The sequence below is a fragment of the Oryctolagus cuniculus genome, chromosome 1 (genome assembly GCF_964237555.1).
Source record: "Oryctolagus cuniculus chromosome 1, mOryCun1.1, whole genome shotgun sequence".
Taxonomy (NCBI): Eukaryota; Metazoa; Chordata; class Mammalia; order Lagomorpha; family Leporidae; genus Oryctolagus; species Oryctolagus cuniculus.
Genome location: NC_091432.1, coordinates 100,082,752 through 100,102,796, shown reverse-complemented (window position 1 = coordinate 100,102,796; position 20,045 = coordinate 100,082,752). Strand labels below are relative to the sequence as shown.

General features: G+C 39.6%; 1 protein-coding gene across 6 annotated transcripts in view; it reads right to left on the bottom strand.

Annotated features, from left to right (window-relative positions):
* Positions 1-20,045, bottom strand: part of ATM (ATM serine/threonine kinase) — a 154,485-nt gene that overhangs the window by 28,763 nt on the left and 105,677 nt on the right. For all 6 annotated transcript variants that reach the window (XM_051819893.2, XM_008261832.4, XM_051819896.2 and 3 more), the window contains 15 exons: positions 19,528-19,616; positions 19,329-19,431; positions 18,213-18,361; positions 16,130-16,234; positions 14,465-14,584; positions 12,241-12,475; positions 11,642-11,809; positions 10,456-10,569; positions 9,547-9,764; positions 8,644-8,851; positions 6,905-7,018; positions 6,260-6,418; positions 3,585-3,723; positions 2,288-2,370; positions 809-949 (listed from right to left, as the gene is read on the bottom strand). In XM_051819893.2, coding sequence (XP_051675853.1) covers positions 809-949; positions 2,288-2,370; positions 3,585-3,723; positions 6,260-6,418; positions 6,905-7,018; positions 8,644-8,851; positions 9,547-9,764; positions 10,456-10,569; positions 11,642-11,809; positions 12,241-12,475; positions 14,465-14,584; positions 16,130-16,234; positions 18,213-18,361; positions 19,329-19,431; positions 19,528-19,616 — 2,145 coding nt within the window. The remainder of the gene's footprint in view (positions 1-808; positions 950-2,287; positions 2,371-3,584; positions 3,724-6,259; positions 6,419-6,904; positions 7,019-8,643; positions 8,852-9,546; positions 9,765-10,455; positions 10,570-11,641; positions 11,810-12,240; positions 12,476-14,464; positions 14,585-16,129; positions 16,235-18,212; positions 18,362-19,328; positions 19,432-19,527; positions 19,617-20,045) is intronic.

The window sequence follows — 20,045 nt, the reverse complement described above, 5'->3', positions numbered from 1 at the left end:
CTTTACCTCCCTACCATTCCCTAGCACTACCCAAAAAGCTCCTGAGCATCAGAAACAGAGAAATGCTACCCCTTTCCGGTGTATTAAATAGTACTTGGCATAATGACAAGCCCTGTGTACTGAGGCAAAGGCCTCTGATTTGTACTATTCAAGGAAATTAATAACCACCAAAATTTTTCACAACAAACTGGCTTTTAACCCCTTCGTGTCTATACATGCTATTTTTTAACCTGGATCAATATGACTATCCAATAAATACAATAATGATAGTCTTATACACACACACACGGAAAGAATTCTGGTTTGAGAAAATGACATATTTCTATTTTACAAGTTTTCCTCACTTATTCAGAATAAAGATAAAGACCCACATGAAGAAGGAAAGAAATTTAAATTAGAGTTTATCATTGACTTTGACATCATTAGTTCTCTAAGGACTACACTACACTGGTGCTGTGGCGCAGTGGGTAAACGCCCTGGCCTAAAGTATTAGCATCTCACATGGGCACCGGTTCTAGTCCTGGCTGCTCCTCTTCCGATCCAGCTCTCTGCTATGGCCTGGGAAAGCAATAGAAGGTGGCCCAAGTCCTTGGGCCCCTGCACCCATGTGGGAGACCCGGAAGAAACTCCTGGCTCCTAGCTTCAGATCAGCGCAGCTCCAGCCATTGCGGCCAATTAGGGAGTGAACCATCAGATGGAAGACCTTTCTCTCTCTCTTTCTCTCTGCCTTTTCTCTCTGTGTATCTCTGACTTTCAAATAAATAAACCTTAAAAAAAAAAAAAAGACTACAGACAAGGGAAATCTCACCTTAACAAGCTGTCTCCTTTCCCTGCCATCAGAGCCTACACAATCTATTATTTTTGGTAAATTTATACCTCCTGCTAAACGAAATTCTGCTTTAAATGACTGTATAGTCACCAAGTTTTCATATTCTCCTGTGGGATCCACCTAAAAAAGTATAATTAGGATATTAATTCAGATATATTATTTGCATTTAAATAAAAATAAATTATGAATCACAATTTTCATTCTATATTAAAAGATAAACAACAATGTGCTATTGGTTGAGAACTGGAGCTATAACTCCTCTCTTTAATGAAAGAGATTATCTGACATTAGAAAGGCTTTAAAAAATGACACATAAATAATACAATTAACCTTCCTAAATATCTCAGTGAAACCAGGGTATATCAAGTTAGAATGCTGCTGCTGCAAAACTACTTAAAAACCAGAATTCATGTATTGTCACACAAGTTATCTCAGAAATTAAACTCTCAAAATGATAATTAGGTAAATATTTAAAAAGGGTGGAGAGAAGTTTTCTAAGTTATAAGTGTTAAGTCTGGCATTAACAGAAAACATTCAGCTAAAATAGCTGATGTACCTTAGTTAATCTATAAGATGCAGTTACATTTCAAAGTGAATAACTACAGATATTAAGCAATTAACTACAAACTTGAAGAAGAGACTTACAGTGTACCGATCACTTTCTAAACCATAACCTTTATTACTGACACTTTTGCCTGAAAGGTACTTCAGGCAATAAAAGATTATGACAAAACTAAAATTTATCATTTCTATCTAGTCAGCCCAATACTATAATACATATAATGCTGCTCAATCAATACTGTTATAATACATACAGTCAGTAGATTCTGCATTCGGAATTTTAAGAAGTCAAAATAAAACAACTGGGAATTTTTTTGATGGGTCAAGAATTAATCTTGGTGCCGGTTTGAGTCCCAGCTGCTCCACTTCCAATCCAGCTCTCTGCTATGGCTTGGGAAAGCAGTAGAAAATGACCCAAGTCCTTGGGCTCCTGCACCCATGTGGGAGACCCAGAGGAAGCTCCTGGTTCTTGGCTTCGGATTGGCATAGCTCTGGGCTGTTGCAGCCAGTTGGGGAGTGAACCAGTGGATGGAAGACCCCCCCCCCCTTTCTCTGTGTAACTTTGACTTTCAAATAAATAAATACATCTAAAAAAAAAAAGAATCTGGCATAAGCATATATAAATTTTTCTTTATCTGGTCAGTGAAAATTTTTAACAGTCTATTGATCTTAATCAGAAAGAGGTATAATACTAAGTGCAAAGGAAAACAAAGTGAAAGAAACCTTTGAATAATTTAAAGTTTGGGTAAAAGGAATCTAACAGAAAAACTCTAGGTTGCAATACATGAAACTTCCAATATTTAACCAGTTTTGACTGAATAAAAAAATCTTACCAAATGGTTCAATCACTTAAAATGTTATTTAATTTAAAAACCAAAACAGTTCATGGTAAATTACCTTAATTTCCATAGTAGGGACAACAACAGCTTCTAAATTCTTAAGCTTAGTAATTGGCTGGTCTGCAGGAATGATGATGCCTTCTGTATTTAAAAGTAAAGACATTTAGTGACACCTGCGAACTGGGAAGACACGCAGATTAGGCTGCAATGCATCTCAGGGTAAAAGCTCGGCAACAGATGACATGGCTTGGGGCTGGCATTGTGGCACTAGCAGTTGAGCCACCACCTGCAACAGTAGCCTATGTCAGGCTAAGTCACCAGGAAAGGCAGCCAATATGGCCCAAATGCTTGAGTCCCTGCCACCCAGGTCGGAGACCAGAATAGAGTTTCTGATTCCTGAATTCAAGATCTGATAGCTACAGAAATTTGGGGAGTGAATCAGAAGATAAAAGCTCTCGTGTGTGCATGTACTTTTTCTTTCTCTTGCTCCCTCTCCTTCTGACACTCTTCCTTTCAAATAAATAAATATATCTTAAAACAAAAAAAGACATGGCTTTAAAATGGACCTGCAGGTTTTATGGAACTAGTAATCAGACCAGAATCCATTGGAGGGACCATCTTGAAATAATTACAACAGGTTTTATAGCACACAGATACATACCCTTATCTCATTACTGTGAGTAGTAAGTACAAAAAAGACATGACAATATTCTTTGTTAGTTAGAAACAATATTTGAAGTCTCATTCTTATTCTAAAGTAATAGAAATTTAAACTTGAAGATACGATTCTAACTAGAAAAAATATGATTATTAAAGTATGGGGAACACATTTAGAGATGAGTCACAAAATCAAGTATTACAGAAGCTTTTAATTATTTGAACTACACACAGTAAGAGGAGTGACTGAATAAAGACATTCTAGTACATGTGGAGGAGATGAAATGCTTAAGACCTTTCAACCTGTTCGTCCTAAGGGTATAGTGAGTAACCACTAGCATTTAAAAGTAACCTTTAAATCAAGGAAACAATCAGTTGTTCAGTTATTTTAATAGTCTTGCCTTTCTATGCAATTCCCTGTAACAAGTATTTACACCAAAGCTTATTAACAAAAACCAAGTAATTAATTTAGTGTAGTCACCTATTGTCAGTTCTAACAAAAGATACCAGGTGAATAGTGACTGTGGGATGTTTAAACTATTAGATAAAAAAATTACATTGTTGGATCATGTGTGAACTGAAACCATTAGGACTTTTATATGTGTAATCGCAGCACTATTTGCGATTTTAAGGAACTTACATATTCTTACAGAGAATTGCACAGCAAGAGAGTGATACTCATTCTTTCAAACACATACTTCTCTGGGTCTTCCACTGAGTGGCATCCAAGTTTGCTAACAAAATATAAGCATCACAAAGTGCTTCAACACTCCTGACCATCTGAGGCCTCTTGCTTCTGATGGTACTTATTATATTGTTTGCAGCCTCCATCCTATCCTATTAATGAAAAACAAAAAACATTATGCAGGAAATAATCAGCACAGTCTCTCAGTTATAAACATAAAAGAAAAAGAGAATTTAATACAGATCAAGATGATCAAAATATTTTAATTCTTCAGATACAAAATAGCCACCTATGTAGGAGAAATACTCAAAGGTATGATAAACTCAAGTGACAATGACTGGGGATGGCACTGTAGCATAGCGGGTAAAGCTGCAGTGCCAGCATCCCATATGGGAGCCGGTTCAAGTCCTGGCTGCTTCACTTCTGATCCAGCTCTCTGCTATGGCCTGGAAAAACAGTATAAGATGGTCCAAGTGTTTGGGCCCCTGCAACCGCGTGGGAGACCCAGAAGCTCCTGGATCCTAGTTTTGGGTTGGTGCAACTCCAGCTGTTGTGACCATCTGGGGAATGAACCAGCAGATGGAAAACCTCTCTTCCTGCCTCTCTGTAACTCTGCCTTTCAAATAAATCAATCTTTTTTTTTTTTTAAAGATTTATTTATTTCCAAGTCAGAGTTACATAGAGAGAGGAGAGGCAGAGAGACAGACAGACAGACAGAAGTCGGTCTTCCATCTGATGGTTCACTCCCCAGTTGGCCGCAACGGCTAGAGCTGCACCAATCCGGAGCCAGGAGCCAGGACCTCCTCTGGGTCTCCCAAATGGGTGTAGGGGCCCAAATACTTGGGCCATCTTCCACTGCTCTCTCAGGCCATAGCAGAGAGCTGGATCAGAAGTGGAACAGGGGCCAGCACTGTGGTGCAGCAGGTTAATGCCCTCGTCAGAAGCCCCGGCATCCCACAAGGGGCACCGGTTCGAGACCCGGCTGCTCCACTTCCAAACCAGCTTGCTGCTATGGCCTGGGAAGGCAGTGGAAGATAGCCCAGGACCATGGGCCCCTGCACCCATGTGGGAGACCCGGAAGAAGTTCCTGGCTTTGGAACAGCACAGTTCCGGCCGTTGCGGCCAATTGGGGAGTGAACCATCAGAGATGGAGGACCTCTCTCTCCCTCTCTCTGTGTGTGTGTGACTCTGATTTTCAAATAAATAAAAAATATTAAAAAAAAAAAGAAGAAGTGGAACAGTTGGGTCTCGAACCGGCGCCCATAGGGGATGCTGGTGCTTCAGCCTAGGATGTTAACCTGCTGTGCCAAAGTGCCGGCCCCTCAAATAAATCAATCTTTAAAAAAAAACAGTCGGCCGGCGCCGCGGCTCACTAGGCTAATCCTCCGCCTAGCGGCGCCGGCACACCGGGTTCTAGTCCCAGTCAGGGCGCTGGATTCTGTCCCGGTTGCCCCTCTTCCAGGCCAGCTCTCTGCTGTGGCCCGGGAGTGCAGTGGAGGATGGCCCAGGTGCTTGGGCCCTGCACCCCATGGGAGACCAGGAAAAGCACCTGGCTCCTGGTTCCTGCCATCGGATCAGCGCGGTGCGCCGGCCGCAGCGCGCCGGCCGCGCCGGCCATTGGAGGGTGAACCAACGGCAAAAGGAAGACCTTTCTCTCTGTCTCTCTCTCTCTCACTGTCCACTCTGCCTGTCAAAAAAAAAAAAAAAAAAAAGAAAAGAAAAAAAAATTAAAAAAAAAATAAAACAGTCAATAACTGGGGCTGGCACTGTGGCACAGGAGCCAGCATCCCATATGGGCACCGGTTCTAGTCCCAGCTGCTCCTCTTCTTATCTAGCTCCCTGCTATGGCCTGGGAAAGCAGTGGAAAATAGCCTAAGCGCTTGGGCCCCTGCACCCACGTGGGAGACCCAGAGAAGCTCCTGATTCTTGGCTCCTGGCTTTGGATCAGCTCAGCTCCTACCATTGTGGCAATCTGGGGAGTGAACCAGTGGATAGAAGACCTTTCTGTCTCTCCCTCTCACTGTCTGTAATTCTACCTCTCAAATAAATAAATAAAAATCTTTAAAAAATATCAATGACTTAGGTACCTTTCAAAGATTATTTTCCCACTGCTTACTGCCAAGAGAAAACTAAGTACAACTCTACTGGCATCTTGTATGCTTTGAAAAATATTCAGGAATTTTTAACCAACTTTAGGAGGCTTCAAATTGGATATTAGTTTAGGTACCCTTCAAAGGCCCATGTGTTAAAGATGTGGTCTCTAAAGTCCTATGGTAATCGTACCCAATTATGGTATTTAGACATGAGGCCTTTAGGAAGTGATCAGATTGGATTAGGTTGTTAGGGTGGAGACCCCATGGTGACCATACAAAAAGAGGCAGAAACAGACTCAAGTGCTCCCTCTTGCTACATGATGCCCCTCAGAACTGCCAGCAAAAACACCATGACATACAGGGCCACCTGATTTTGGACAATGAAGCTCCTGTTAACCTTTTCAATTATAAAGTTAGATTATTTTGGTTATTTTGTTGTAGCAACAAAAAGCTGACTAATCAAGGTGGCATCATAAAACAGAGGATGTAGGTACTGCCAGCAACAACATTTTAAAATCCTCAAGACTTAAAAAAGGAAAACCTAAAGAATAAGTATCACAATTCATAAAGATTAATGTATGTTTAATCCAGATACCTCATCAAGCTGAGAGCTTTGTTTAGGTGCATTTTTAGTTATTCTACTCCTCCTTGCTGCTTCTGGTTTGGTCAAAAATTCATCTTTGTTTGCATTTGCTAAAGCCAATATAATAAATAAAGTATGATGGGGGTGATCCATCGAAACTCTAGAGATGAGCTGTCAGGAAATTAAGAACTATTAGTTTTATGTACATCAACAATAGAAAAATTCACATTCTGCATTTTGCTCAACATTAAAATGTGTTATTGTCTAGATACTACAGTGAGTTAAGTGTATATCTGTGTATACATGTATGTATATTTGTGTTGTGTGAGAGAGCCAGAGAGGTACACAAAGATTAAGAGAGAGAAACTGAATAGCTTACATGATATGAGAGGTGACAAAATACAGAATTTCATATTTCCCACAGAGGAGTTGTGTGCATGTATATATGTGTGTGTGTGTGCATATACATAACAGTATAACACAGAATTTCATATTTCCCAGAGAGAAGAGTTGTGTGCATGTATGTGTGTGTGTGTGCATACATAACAGTATAACACAATATATATATAACACAATATAATATAACATATAACAATATAACACAATATATATAAATAACAATATAGTCACTATGATTTAGTTTTCAGGTTTACTTACATTATTGAGGACTTCATGAAATCCCACTCCTCCCATCATTTTGGTTCCCATTCTAGCAGCCAGTTGGTACATTAGAGGCAAAAATTTGTATGATGGAATCTCCATTCCAGGTCCCTTTCATTTATAAAAGGGTATAAAATTAATAAACAATACATTTCAAATATTTTCACAACTAAACAAATAAATTATCCTAAGTTATTGATCCTCTTCTAGCAAAACCAATTGGTTATCAACAAAACTTCACTATGAATTTCCTTGTTACTTCTATCTGAAAGGCTTTATCGTAAGTATTCTAGATTGGTTCAAAGGTAAGTCAAGGGCCTGCACTGTGGTATAGCGGTTAAAGCCGCTGCAGGAATCCCATATGGGTGCCTGTTTGAGACATGGCTGCTCCACTTCCAATCCAGCTCTCTGCTATGGCCTGGGAAAGCAGTAGAAGCTGGCCCAATTTCTTGGGCCCCTGCACCCGCTTGGGAGACCTGGAAGAATGTCCAGGCTCCTAGCCTCAGGCTGGCGCAGCTCCTGCCATTGCAGGCCAATTGAGAAGTGAACCAACGGCTGGAAGAACTCTTTTGCTCTCTCTGCCTCTCGTTCTCTCTGTGTGTTAACTCTTTCAAATAAATAAATAAATCTTAAAAAAAAAAAAAAGAAACAGAAAGTTCGGCAAACTTTAAAAAAAGAAAAAGAAAAGAAGGTAAGCTGAAGTATTTCTTTCTAATTTCAATTGTATTCAGAACTGGAGGGCCTGTGCTATGGCATAGCGGGTAAAGCCACCGCCTGCAGTGCTGGAATCCCATATGGGCGTCAGTTCGAGTCCCGGCTGTTCCACTTCCAAACCAGCTCTCTGCTGTGGCCTGGGAAAGCAGAGATGGCCCAAGTCCTTGGGCCTGTGCACCCACATGGGAGACCCAGAGGAATCTCCTGGCTTTGGATTGGCGCAGCTCCAGCAGAAGCGGCCATCTGGGGAGTGGGCCAGTGGATGGAAGACCTATCTCTCTCTCCCTCTCCTCTCCTCTCTCTGTGCAACTCTGAATTTCAAATAAATAAATAAATCTTTTAAAAAAAGAACTGGAATATCTGGTACTGCTTATATTCCACTGAATCTAAGGAGCATGATTATAGACACGAGTACTACCATAACACAGAATCCTGAGAAATCAGTGTACAATTAAATCCTTATATACCCTGGCCTATAGGATTTAATGTATACTTTGGCAGAGATGGGGCCTGTGTATTATGAGTCTTATTATTCTTTTCATCCAGGGGCATTATTTTACTTTTAACCTTCAAATTCACTGACAAAATCTACCTTGTCAATATAAACTTTACCATTAGGTGTTATCATTAAAATCGAAGATTTTTAAATAAAAATTTCTGAAATATTGACATCTAGATTTTTCTTTAAAATGTGTTTCCATTTATAAAAATAATTCACTCTAGTAGTCCCAGACAAGCAGGAACCCACTAGTGACTGATTACATTATCTTTAACTTCTTTCCAAATCCCTGCATTTAGTGCCCTCCTCTGGGCACTACTCTCCAGTGGTAACTGCAAAGATATAGGAAAAGACCTAAATTTTTTCATCTCCACAGAAACCTGTATCATTTAGAATTTAAGTGCTTCTGTAAAGAGACCCAATCTAATGCTCAAGATACAAAAGGATTTACAAAGTCCCTGAATCAAAGGGCTTATGTCAGCTTTTAAAGTGCAAGTTAGAATGTTGGGTTGAATAGACTTGCCTTCATCATGCCATTGACTTCAGGAACTCCAGAGTTTTCAAGCCAGAGAGAACAAAGTCGAAATACCCACATATCATGTTCTTCTCCACTTAATAAGCAGTTGATGTAATTTTCAACTGCTTTACATAAGAAGCGTTTGCGATCCTCTTTCAGTGCACGAAGTGCACATTCATCCAGCTCCAGCTCTCGCTGAACCTTTACTGTGTATCTTGCATTAAAAGTAAAATACAAAAGCCATTAAATTTTACATTACTACAAAACCATATATGATATATACATAACTGGGAAATCAAGAGTCCTTACAGGAGAAAAAGCAAAATTCTAAGAATTATAAAGTAAACAAACTTACTTTTGCTTTCATTATGCAATTCATAAGCTTTCCTAAGCAAAGGAGGGCAGAGTGAACTCTATTCAAGCTATTTAGTTAACTTATCCTCTACTTATGACAGGGACTCATTACCCACATTGTCATCTGCTGCCTCTTATATGTATCAGCAGGCAACTAGATCAGAGCCAGCACTTAAACCAGACACTCTGCTATGGGATGTGAGCATCCCAAGTAGTGGCATAACCCACTGCACCACAATTCCTGCCCCAAGTCTTCTGTTTTTAATTTCCTATCTATCTCCTTTTCAGCTGATACCAACTAACAAATTAAAAATCAAAACCCAAAAGCTAACACCTAAACACTACGTGAGTTTAGAACCAGATTATGAACACCTCCTCAAAGAACACATGTCAGCGTCTTACATGCTCATTTGAGATAACCACTGTGGGGCCAAGACAATCTATACGTATGCTGAAAATTATAATCAGATAAAAAAATCAGATCACATTTTTCACAGATAGATTCATTCAGTTAACTTGTGAACATAAAGTTATCACCTGTAGACATCTACTTACCTGTTAGTCTGAATCTTATGTTCCCTCAGGAGGCCCACTTCCTCTTTGGCCCTTTTTAGGAGGGCTTGCTTGTTTTCAAATTCTGATGATTTCATGTAGTTTTCAATTCTCTGGTACTGAGTATCTGAGAACCGTGCTAATGAGAGAAATGCCTTCATTTTCCCATTTCTGAGCTCATCATTATTTTCTCCATCACAACTTTCAGCAACTTCTACGGCCTTTAAGAACACACAATCCATTTAATTTACAAATACTAAACAATACAAATACTCAAAGTAATCTCATCCTCAAGTTTATATATGTAAAAGCTACATTATATGAAATCTATTATTTTCTTAGCCTTTCAAAACAACGCTGACAGTGAAGAAATAACCAAGACAGTATTTACAAAATGCAAATTGTGCAAAAACAAAGAGCATTATAAAATTTAAAGTTAATTACATCATTCTTTTCAAGTTATACTTATTTAAATCAGGTAACTATTTCCAAAATCAGCTAACTTAAGGAATAAGAAGGAGAAATCGGAAAGTCAAAGGGGGCTGAAGTACTGAAGTCCTAGCCTTTACTTGTGCGTGGTTGTACCACAAGTGAATAGTAAGGGCCAGCTTGCATGCTCCTTAATCAGCTATTTTTGTAGATGACAACATGGAGAAAGCATCAGAAACAACTTACGAAAGAGCAGCTAGTGGTGGGAAGACTGAGGAAGGGGAAGCCATACTTGGGATTTCTTTCAACATATGTTCCCTTGGTAAAATTCTGCTTACTTCTTGCCCTAAATATTATACAGAGTTCTAATAGTGATAACATATGGAAAAACTCATGTCTTTATTTGCTTTTGAAATATATTTGGACCTGATGCAAAAAAAATCAAGTATATTCATTAACTTAAGGGTTACTCTAAAAGCTCACCTTTTCTAGATAGGTCTGCATGATGACTGTAGGATTTTCTAAGCAAGTTTCTGCTAACCAGTTACCACAAACTCTCAGACATTCTGTGTGTATAAGTTTTAGCCTGGAATCATTCTGTTGAAAAAATGCAAAGTCTTAAAATATAATTCATTATCATGACTGTAAAAAAAAATGTCCTCCACGTAGGGAAAATAGACTATCAAAGTTTCTATGGGCTAGCGCTGTGGTACAGTGGGTAGGGCCACTGTCTACAACGCAGGCATTGCATATGGGCGAGTGTTCACATGTCCTGGATGCTCCACTTCCAATCCAGCTCCCTGCTAACAGCTTGCGAAGAGCAGCAGAAGCTCCTGGCTTCAGCCTGGCCCAGCCCTGGCCCGAGCCGCTATCTGGGGAGAGAACCAGCAGATGGAAAATCACTCTATTTCTCCCTGTCTCTCTCTGCAACTCTGAATTTCAAATAAATAAATCTTTTAAAAGAAGTTTCTGAACTATTTACAAATATTAATTTATTTGTATAATATTATTTATTTGAAAGGCAGAGGTAGAGAGAGACCAACAGAGATATCTGGTTCACTCTCCAGATGGCTGCAATCTGGACCACGGCTGGGCCTAAAGGTAAGAAACTTCCTCCAGGTCTCCAATATGGGATGCCAGTAATATAGGCAGTGGCTTATCCCACTATACTACAATGACAACCCCAGAAATACTGATTTTCAAGAATCCTTTTTACATCTTGCTAATTAGTAATTTCAAAGCTTAAATTGTTATTAAAAATATCTGAAAGCACAGCAATGCTTGCCTTTTTTTTTTTTGAAGATTTATTTATTTATTTGAAAGTCAGAGTTACAGAGAGGCAGAGGCAGAGAAACAGAGACAGAGAGAGGTCTTTCATCCACTGGTTCACTCCCCAGATAGCCATAATGGCTGGAACTGCACCAATGCCAAGCAAGGAGCCAGGAGCTTCTTTCAGGCACCCCCATAAAGGTGCAGGGGCCATCTTCTCCTTTCCCAGGCCATAACAGAAAGCTGGATCAGAAATGGAGCAACTGGAATTCGAACTGGCACCCAAATGGTATGCCGGCACTGCAGGTGGCAGCTTTAGCAGCTACACCACAGCACTGGCCCCAGCAATACCTTCTTAACAATAGTAAAACACTAATTCAGATAATAAAAATAAATAAACCTCTCTACAGCTGGTGTCCAACTTCTTGATCATTTGCTTGAGAATACTCAGGGCAAGACTTTGTTCTTTTTTTGCCCAGAACACTTGTGCTTCCTCCAGCTGCCACTCAGAGACTTCATGACTCACTGAATTATACTGTTTAATTTGAAATACTGCCCTTTCAGGGAGCTGAAATGAAAATGACATATGGGAATAAATATTTCCTTTATTATTATTGTAACTAATAACAACAATGAAAGCAGTAATACCACTCATTGTGGATTTGACTGTTTGCCAGGGTCTGTCTCAAGTACCTGTCTGCCTGCCTCCCACCCGCACCCCCACATCTGTCTGTCTTGTCTATGCATATCTATATACATGTGTCAGTTTTAAGTTAGCCATCTTCTCATTGTTTAGCTACGATACTGAAGTTGACAGAAGATACTACCTTGTCCAAGGCTTAAACTGACGTCTAGTTCCAAAATGGGAAATCTTAAATTTCTGTATACAATTTTAATAAGAATCGTTATTTCTCAATGACAATTCCTTTTCACTAATGCTTTGTTTTCTGATAAAAAGAAAGGTCAAAGAGGTAAGCTGATGTTTTAAATCCTACTTACCTGAGTGTTCTTGAAAGTCCGGGCCAGTATAGAGAATTCTGTAAGGTGCTTGGTGAGAATGTCCTTAAAACATTCTCGCTGGGAGTTATTCACTTCTTTTTCCATCAGGATCTCAAGAATGACTGTGCGTAGAGCCATGATAGGCTCCTGAAAATTAAAGTCACTATCCTTGAGAAGCTGGGAGTGTTTCTGCCATTTAACGTACACTTCAGAGAACTGTTTATCCATGACTGATCTGAAAGCCAAATCAACGAGTTCATGTAAGCAGAAAAACTAGGAAAAAAAATTGTGAGATTTCTGAAACTTATGTTACAATATAAAGAAACTTTCAGATAACAAGACTGAAGCTTATAAAGAAAAAATTCTAAATACGAATCAAGGTTTTAAAAGCTATAAAAATGTTATATGGTAAGACTTCTAAGAGGTCAACAGAGAGGCTATAGATAATGAACATTTTAGGAAGAATTTCTAAAAACTATTCTTTCACATCACAAAAGAGAGTCCTTATAAACAAGTACCTTTCTGAAATGAAAGGACCTATCACAAATCATGACTGCACTTTAACTGTCCAATGTTCCTTGTGGTAAAGTTCATGTCAGCAAGGAAATGAGGTAAACTCATTCATTACCTAACGACAGTGACTACTGCCAACTGTCAAAGAAATCATAATGCAGGAAGGAAAACTAACTGGCAAAGAGTCCATCTACCAATATTACTAACTAAAGGAACAGAAAATGCATACTGTATAGTTTTACATGAGTTACTGGTTTATATGAATAGTGTCCTTGGATAACTAGGCTAAGCAATACTGTCCAATCCTTCAGGCCCATGGTGTTGAGACAAATTAAAAAGATTAATCAGGGGGATTAAGAAGATGATGAGGTGGTGAGGATATTAAAGCTCCTTCAGCTGCCTCATATAAAAGGAAATATTAAGACAAATCCATGGCGGGCGCCGCGGCTCACTAGGCTAATCCTCCGCCTAGCGGCGCCGGCACACCGGGTTCTAGTCCCGGTCGGGGCGCCAGATTCTGTCCCGGTTGCCCCTCTTCCAGGCCAGCTCTCTGCTGTGGCCCGGGAAGGCAGTGGAGGATGGCCCAGGTGCTTGGGCCCTGCACCCCATGGGAGACCAGGAAAAGCACCTGGCTCCTGGCTCCTGCCATCAGATCAGCGCGGTGCGCCGGCCGCGCCGGCCATTGGAGGGTGAACCAACGGCAAAGGAAGACCTTTCTCTCTCTCTCTCTCTCTCACTGTCCACTCTGCCTGTCCAAAAAAAAAAAAAAGACAAATCCATAAAAACTGAAACTTTAATTTCTCCCAAAATTCCCCTAGAGCAGCAGATCTCGAACTTCTAAGTTGCAGGAACCCTTTTTATATGCTTATAAATTACCGGGAACTACAAAGAACTTTGAAACTTTGGGTAACAGCTACTGATATTTACCATATCAAAAAGTAAAACTGAGGGGCTGGTGTTGTGGCAAACAAGTTAAGCCACTGCCTGCAACACCAGCATCCACTATGGGCACAAGTTCAAGTCCCAGCTGCTCTACTTCTGATTCAGCTCCCTGCTAATGCACCTGTGAAAGCAGTGGAGGACGGCCCAAGTCCTTGGAACCCCTCACCCACTTGGCTTCAGATTGGTCTAGCTCTGGCTATTGGCAGCCATTTGAGGAATGAACCAGTGGATGGAAGATCTCCCTCCATCTCTCTAACTCTGCCTTTCAAATAAATAAAATAAATCTCTAAAACAAACAAACAAAAAAGGTGATGGGGCCGGCGCTGTGGCGCAGTGGTTAACACCCTGGCCTGAAGTGCCGGCATCCCATATGGGCACCAGTTCTAGTCCTTGCTGCTCCACTTCCGATCCAGCTCTCTGCTATGGCCTGGGAAAACAGCAGAAGATGGCCTCAGTCCTTGGGCCCCTGCATCCACATGGGAGACCCAAAAGAAGCTCCTGGCTCCTGGCTTCGGATCGGTGCAGCTCCAGCCGTTGCAGCCATCTGGGGAGTAAACCATCGGATGGAAGACCTCTCTCTCTGTCTCTACCTCTCTCTGCAACTCTTTCAAATAAATAAAAAATAAATCTTTAAAAAAAAAAAAAGGTGAAACAGAAAAATATAAAATGTATTAATTCAAAAATGCTAAGTTTATATCTATTGTAAATTACTACTGATAACAGAAAAGCTGTACTTTAGGAGGAATACGAAGTCATATGAATCACATACCTTGAGACAAGCTCCCCAATGTTTTCTAGTTCTCCAATGGCCTGCAATCTGCTAAGTCTGGGGTAGAGTGAATACACAGACTCAAGGCTGCCTTTACACAATTCTTCCACTTCTTTTACTCTAGTGGCAAAATCAAAAAAGACACTCTGAAAAGTATGAAGAGGTTTAAGGAGACAAAAGTTCATATTTGTTCTTAAAGAGTTCTCATCATAGGTTCTCCTGTTGATTTAGCAATAACAATATTCACAAGCAACAGTGAACACAAAAATAGCAGTGGAAACAAATTAAGTCTTGGAATCATACAGACCTAGATCTAAATCCTAGCTCTGCCGCTTATGGCTATGTAACTTTAGGTATATTACTGGATTTCTCTAAGAATAAATTCTTTTACTTCCCTAGTTATTTGAAAGGTTAAAGAATACATAAGGAGGGGCTAAAGTTATGGTGTTTGAGTAAAGCTGCCGCTTGCAAAGCCAGAATCCCATACTGGTGCTGGTTTGAGTCCTGGCAGCTACATTTCCCATCTAGTTCCCTGCTAATGGCCTGAGAAAAGCAGAAGAAGTTGCAAGTGCTTGGGACCGTGTTACCCTTGTGGGAGACCTGGAAGAAGTTCCTGGCTCCTGGCTTTGGCCTGGCTTCAGCACTGGCTGTTGCAGTCCTCTGGGAAATGACCCAGCAGCTGGAAGATCTCTCTCTCTCTCTCTCTCTCTGTCTCCCTCTATCAATCCTGACTTAATAAATAAATATTTTTAATTTGAAAATAAACAAATCTTTCTTTTTTTTTATTTGTAAGTCAGAGTTACAGAGAGGTAGAGGTAGAGGTAGAGGTAGAGAGAGAGAGAGAGAGAGAAAGAAAGGTCTTTCATCCAATAGTTCACTCCCCAGATGGCTGCAACTGGCTGGACACCGATCCGAAGCCAGGAGCCAGGAACTTCTTCCAGGTCTCCCACGTGGGTACAGGGGCCCGAGGCCTGAGCCATCTTCCACTGCATTCTCAGGCTATAGCAGAGAGCTGGATCGGAAGTGAAGCAGCCAAGACTCAAACCAGCGCCCATATGGGATGCTGGCACTACAGGCGGTGGTTTCACCTGCTACGCCAGGGCACCAGCCCCAATAAATCTTTAAAAAAAAAAAATACTCATGGAAAGAGCCTTACAAAGCAGCCAGCAGGTAACAAGCACTTACATAACAGCAAAAGTGATTATATAATGAACACAGGCCACCACAGTCAAAGAACATGTCACATTTGCTTAACCCATTACAGTTCAGGAGTTCCTCATATATCATCTCATTTGTGCTTCAAAGCAAGCCTCTAACTAGGGAACCATTAATCACCATTTTACAAATTAATGGTAAGAGGGGTAAAACACAACTGCTAGAGGGGGAAGATTAAAATCATGTAGATACTAGTACAAAAAGAGAACAGAGGAGTGGGCATTGCCAAGATGTTCTTGATGTTCAGTGTGAAAAAGTAACTTGAGATCACAAGAAGAATGTTTATGGAGGGAAAGACAGATAATGAAAAACACCTAACTATAGCCACCAATACTTTACCCATGCTTCAAAGCATATCCTAACCTTGAGCCAATCATTCCTCAAGTTTTGAGAAGATAAGCCATGACATTAAATTTTAAAATATAGAAATAACAGTAATTTTGTTAATACCTGGCATATTTTAGACTTTCAAAAAATGTGGAGAATTCTCTGTCTCTCAGGGATTGCAGAGCATTGTACAATGATTCATGGTAACTGGTTCCTTCTATTCCTTTACTGTGAAATAATTTTTAAAAATTAATAAGAAAACATATTTAGAAGCAGAAGATATGCACATGCAAAAAACTTCACAAGAGTACAAAATCTTAACACTAAAATTAATTTTTTAAAATTTACTTCTAGATATTTTGGTAACAAATACAAGCAATTTTATGAGTTATTGAAATTCTTCAAGCAGAAAAGAAGGAAATTTCTCAGATATTTTGCCTGGCTCATTTATTTTATTCAATGCACACCAATTATGTCCTGGCACTAGTAATTAGATTCTAGATGTAGGGGATCTATTTGTGGAAGGGTGAGATCAGATCCTTAACTCTCCTGGGGCTTATGTTCTGGATTGGAGAAGATGCACACTAAGTTAGTGAAAAGAGAAATAAGGAGAATTAAAATAAGGTACAGAATGACTGGGTGACTATTTAAGAATAGGTAGTCAAGAAAAGCCTCTCTGAAGATAGTATTAAACTGGAGTCTACAGAAGCCATACACATGGTAACTGGAGAAAAAGCAAAAGATCCATCTATTGCCTTTAGGTAGGAACAGCTTGGTCTGATCGAAGAACAGAGAATATCTGAGTGGCTGAAACATAGCAGCAAAGGGAGAAATAGCATGCATCAATTTACAGAGGCAAGCAGGAACCTGCTCCTATAGTAAAATATTTTAAAAATATGAGAGTGGGGAGGATGTTTGGCCTAGTTTAAGCCACTTGAGATATCATATCCCATATCATGGTACCTGGGTTCATGTGCAGGCCCCACTTCTTTTGAAATTTTTGTTTTCAATTTATTTTGATCGAGAGAGTGCGATCTTCCATTTGCTGGTTCACTCACCAAATATTAGAAGGAGCCAGGGCTTGGCCAGAACAAAGCCAGGAGCCTGGAACTCCATTTGCGTCTCCCACATGAGTGGCAGGAACAAAGATATTTCAGAGTCCTCTGCTACCCAGGATGTGCATTAACAGGAAGCTGGACCGGAAGCAGAATGGCTGGGATTGAATCAGGCATTCCAATATGGGATGTGGGCAAATCAAGCAGTGATCAACTGCTACACTGAACACCTGCCGCTCTGGTCCCATTTCTGATTCAAGCTTCCTGCTACTGCACACTTTTGGGGGCAGGAGGTGATGGCTTGAGTACTGAGGGTGCTGTCACTCATGTGGAAGACGCAGATTGAGGTCTAGGCTCCTGGCTTTGATCCAGTTCTGCTGCAGGCATTTGGGAAGTAAATCAGTGGATGGAAGATCTGTTTGTCTCTCACTCTTTCTGCCTTTCAAATAAATTTAAATTGCAGGCATATCTCCAATTTTAAAGCAGTCTTACAGCTGTCTGGATCAGACTCAAAAATTTCAAGTCAAGTAATAGATGAAGATGCCTCTCTCTCTCTGTCCCTCCCTCTGTCAGTCTGCCTTTCAAGGAAATAAATAAAATTAAATATATATAAAGGAAATTAAAACATACAGTAAAATATGGTTTAATTTTTTAGTGTTTCTATCATTAAAAGACTTTACACAAATATGAAATCCTTTACTTGATTAGATATCTGGGTTTCATTCAGAAAATATGGTGAAATTACATATAGGTTTCTAGGTAACTGATTTGCCAATTTTTTTTTTTAATTAAAAAAATACTTCCTAAGCAAAGATGACCAGTTCTCTGTATACCATTCAGACACTAAAAGTGCTATCTGAGCAAAACATTTCCAGCAGGGAAGGAGAAGAGAAACGCCTTCACTTTTCTTTGTATTTCTCAATCACACAAACAGTGAAAGGATTCTCTTTCTATTTTCAAAGTATTTTGGGGGACGAGTTGTCCAAACTGAAGAAGAGAGTAAAATTCAAGCACTGATGTATTAGCTGCTTAATGCTACCCTATTTATGAACTTAGTCATGTAGCTTCTTAGCATCCACAAAATACTAAAAAATCTAACTGTTACATGTATAGCAACAGATAAAAACAGGAAAGGGGCCGTTTGGTCATACTTGACAGAAGTACAATGGTCCCACTGCATATTCCTCCATGCTGCTTGGTAATGAAGTTCCTGTAGTTCAGCACAACACTCCACATTTTCATGATCTAAACCTTTTAAATACACCGAAAGAATATGGCACAGTCCCAAGTTCTGCAAGGCCTGAATAGGAATTGTTTGGGGGGAAAAAAAGTAATTTAAGGTATCACCAGAAAAGTAGAGGAGCAAAAAATAGCCATCATAAAAAAGAACATAAAAAATGACTTTAGTTCACAATGTAATTAAAAATTCCAGAATATTGGGTGTTGTTGTGCAGCAAGTTAAGTTGCCACCACTTGGGGTGCTTGTATCCTATATCAGAGTGCCTGGGAGCAAGTTCTGCCTCTGCTTCTGATCTATCTTCCTGCTAATACAAGTAGGAGGCAGCATATCATGACCCAAGTACTTGGGTTTCTGCTACCTACATGTGAGACTGAGATGTGGTTTTTGGCTCCTGGTTTTGGCCTACCCAAACCCCAGTTATTACTGACATTTCAGGAGCAAACTGGCTGATGGAAGATCTCTCTTTCTGTCTCTTCCTGTCTCTCAAGACACAAAAAGACAAAGAAAATTCTAAATACACATTTCCCAAAAAAACAAACAAAAAAACCCAGAACTCGAAGGATTCTACTATTTAGTGGGAAAATAGCTAAAGAGCAAGTAACAGAAATGATAGATTCTGGGACCCATAATATAAACTATGCAGAATAGCATATATCAGATTCTCCACATGAAGTACCAAGGAAAAGGATCTTCCAAAACTTCAAGTAAAACATGCATTAATTCCATTTTTCATAAACTTTTTGAAGCTTCCCTATATACTACCTGGTATACTGTATATGAGAACATTCCAGAAAGGTCTTCACTTGTCAGACAACAAGATTATGATCAATGAATCTACACCACCTTTTAGGTCAATGATGTATCTGACTTTCCTGTGTATCTGTGTTTTTAGTTAATGTCTGAAAAACAGTTAAGTTCCAGTTGTATCTCAAGGGTTTATCTAGATGTGTAAATATCCCACTAACACAGTGAAATAATTTCAGACCTATACTAGTGATGGCTTTTCCAAAGCAGAAAAACTATGTACCTGAATTATTCCTGCCTGGCGGGTTGATGGGCATATTGCTGTCTCAAGATCATACGTTACCAGGGCTTTATCCCACACTGCTTCATGTTCATATGTTCTCAGTCTATCAGAAGAGATAAAAATAATTCTGGGTTCCATATGCATGTAACTCCTTCATAAACAGAATTATTAAGCCACTGTGTAGAAAAATGCAGTTTACCTGGTGAGTGGTTGTAACATTTTCCCTCCACCACAGCCATAAAGACTATCTGGCTCCCCTATACTTCTGTAGATTTCTAAGAGAAGGTCCTGAAAATAATAGAAACAAAATTTGCAGAAGGAAAAACTTTAAGAAATTTAGCAAATTTTAACATATAACTCCCGACTCTAAATGTTGTTACACAGAAGTAAGATAATAGTAACACTGAAATATATATTAAAGAAGTGATAAGCAACACAACAGACTGGTTGCAGACAGCAGAATAATGATTATGGTTTACCTGAGAACTGCTCACAATTTCATGAATTACATTACAAATAAATACCAACCTACCATGCTTGTATCACATGAAAAATAATCCCAAAGGCAAAATAAATCTCAACAGCTAAAACTTCAAGGGGAAAATAGAATTCTTCCATAAAATTTGACTCCTAAAACTTAATTTTGTAAAATTAAAGGTCATGAATTTTTCTTTCAAAGAAAACAAAATTAGAGGATGCTTTGTAGCCCAGTGGTTT